Source organism: Limulus polyphemus, unplaced genomic scaffold (assembly GCF_000517525.1).
Source record: "Limulus polyphemus unplaced genomic scaffold, Limulus_polyphemus-2.1.2 Scaffold618, whole genome shotgun sequence".
In the NCBI taxonomy this organism is placed as follows: Eukaryota; Metazoa; Arthropoda; class Merostomata; order Xiphosura; family Limulidae; genus Limulus; species Limulus polyphemus.
The window spans coordinates 495,214-497,468 of record NW_013666228.1 but is presented as its reverse complement, the minus strand read 5'-3'; the positions used below and the strand labels follow the sequence as shown (position 1 = coordinate 497,468).

The 2,255-nt window shown below is 38.8% G+C and overlaps 1 protein-coding gene across 1 annotated transcript; it reads right to left on the bottom strand.

Annotated features, from left to right (window-relative positions):
• Nucleotides 1-511: 511 nt before the first annotated feature.
• On the bottom strand, nt 512-1,869 carry LOC111085785 (annexin A7-like). The gene is made up of 2 exons (XM_022385997.1): nt 1,627-1,869; nt 512-1,172 (listed from the first exon to the last, which is right to left on the bottom strand). Exons 1-2 carry the CDS (start codon nt 1,633-1,635, stop codon nt 567-569), a joined length of 615 nt encoding a protein of 204 aa, XP_022241705.1. The 5' UTR covers nt 1,636-1,869; the 3' UTR covers nt 512-566.
• Nucleotides 1,870-2,255: the final 386 nt, after the last annotated feature.

The window sequence follows — 2,255 nt, the reverse complement described above, 5'->3', positions numbered from 1 at the left end:
CTAGTATTGCTTTACACTGTAAAACACAATAATTACAACATTACGTTATTTATTTATTTTCCTGCTTTACCAGCATGTTTTCACTTTGATCTTCCGAATCATTATTCTCACGATTGTCGTGAATTATCCTAAACGAAGACATTTTAAATTAGAAGTAAATTTTTGTTGACTAAACAAAATAATTGATTACTGATGCATCAGGTTTACATACAAGGAAAGCTCAAACGCTTCAAAATTAGTCGTAGAATGTTTTGTTTATTGTGAAACACAATCAATAAATCATGTATAATAATAATACTATATACAGAAAGTTTGAACTAAAACCCGCAATCTATAAACTTTTCACGTCCCTTATTCCTCTCACACAGGTTTATACCCATTTTGATTTATACAACCAATATATTTTTTAATAAATTAGCAAAGATTAACATGCAGAAAAAAAAAAGAGACAGAAACACGTGATTTGTTTAACGCTGATAAGATATAAACTGTTTTTTACAATACGTTCACCACCCGCTATTTCTGCTTATAAAGTAAATGGCTAAGTGTAATAAGATAATATTGAATTAAAATCCAATCTGTGAAAGAATGTCTTTAAAGCTTCCTTGGCCACCGTGCATGGATCCCATGATATCGTGAAGTGCAGCTTCAGCTTCATCAGCATTCATTTTACGGTCCATCTTCACGTGCATCTCCTTCACGTGCATATGGCCATTATTATAAGGATCGCGGACAGTGTATACCCTTTCATGACCATAGGACTGAGCCTTACCATTACTCTGTCCGTAAACTGGAGTTTTCTGGCCGTAAACTGTGACCTGTGGTTGACCGTACGGAACAGCTCTGTGTCCGGCGTAAGCTCCAGAAGCAGGCTGACCATAGGCTCCATGTCCAGCATAAGCTCTTGCAACAGGCTGACCGTAGCCTCCTCGTCCGGCATAAGCTCCAGAAGCAGGTTGACCGTAGCCTACTCGTCCTGCATAAGCTCCAGAAGCAGGTTGACCGTAGACTCCGTATTTGGGATACGCTCCAGAAGCAGTTTGACCGTAAGCCCCGTGGGTAGCATATGCTCCGTAAAGTTGTTGTGGTTGGGGAGCATAATGTCCGTAGAAATGAGTCTGGGGTACAGCGTAGGCTATACCTACCACGAGTACGCATGCAGCAATAACAATCTATAAGAGGAAATAAATACATAAAAATTAAGCACCACAGAAAATACGTCCCAACAACCCCTCTCTCCCCTCCCCCACCACAGTTTATGAATGAATAAAAACCCTATAACCTGAGCGCTTTCGAAAGGTGGACCTTTCTTCTTCAGGGGCAAACTGAAGAAGAAAGGCCCATCTTTAGAAAGCGCTCGGGTTATAGGGTTTCTATCAAGACTTCTTGAACGAACGTGTCTTTCTAACATCATAAACAGACTTATGAATGTGACTCTCGAGTCAAATATGATGTCTATAACAAGTAAACGACAGCTTTTGGAACTTCAATTTTAACATGTTACAGAGTGAGAATTACATAGTTCTACCTAAGAGCTGAAATTAATCGATATAAACCTGGTGTTTTTAAAAGTAAATGAGTTCTCTAAGAAACTATTCTACCACAGTAGAAAGGAACTCCACCTACCGTTTTCATCTTGTTTTCTCTATTTACTCAATGTTGAAGAACGAAGTAGATCAAGAAACGAACTCGCTATAAATTCTCTAATCTGGAAACAGGTTGTTACTCCCGACTGTGTTGCCGTCTATATATATAGGTCTCCCAGGACAAAGAAAAGCTCATGTCGAGTTAATCGGTGAGGAAATTTTCGACTTCAATAACTAGTTCAAGGAAAGGTTGCACAAGAAGACTAATAAAAATTCATGAATGCTCGTGTTTCATTGTAGGAGGTGCCTCTAGACAAACCATGATGTTTCTCTGTGGTGTAAACCCTAATACACTACAAGCGTAGAGTATTTAATCAGCTTCCGGTATTTCCTAAGTGGGTGTTGGGAAATGTTCAAATCTTTCATCTGATTTGTTCATTTAAATACAGATCGTTTTCTGATTGGTCAAATGGCTTGTCACGGGTCGCCGATTTCTTGTTGTCTTAGGGCGTATTGATATTCGACCCACTTTGACTTATTCCGACTCAACCAAGGTGTTATGAAAGTACTGGAAACTTCTAGGCCAACTCTCACTTTTACTCAAGTTGTCTGTAAGAAATGTGTTTATAACATTAGATGCTTTAGGCTAAGCGTTTTAAACCCCAGGTT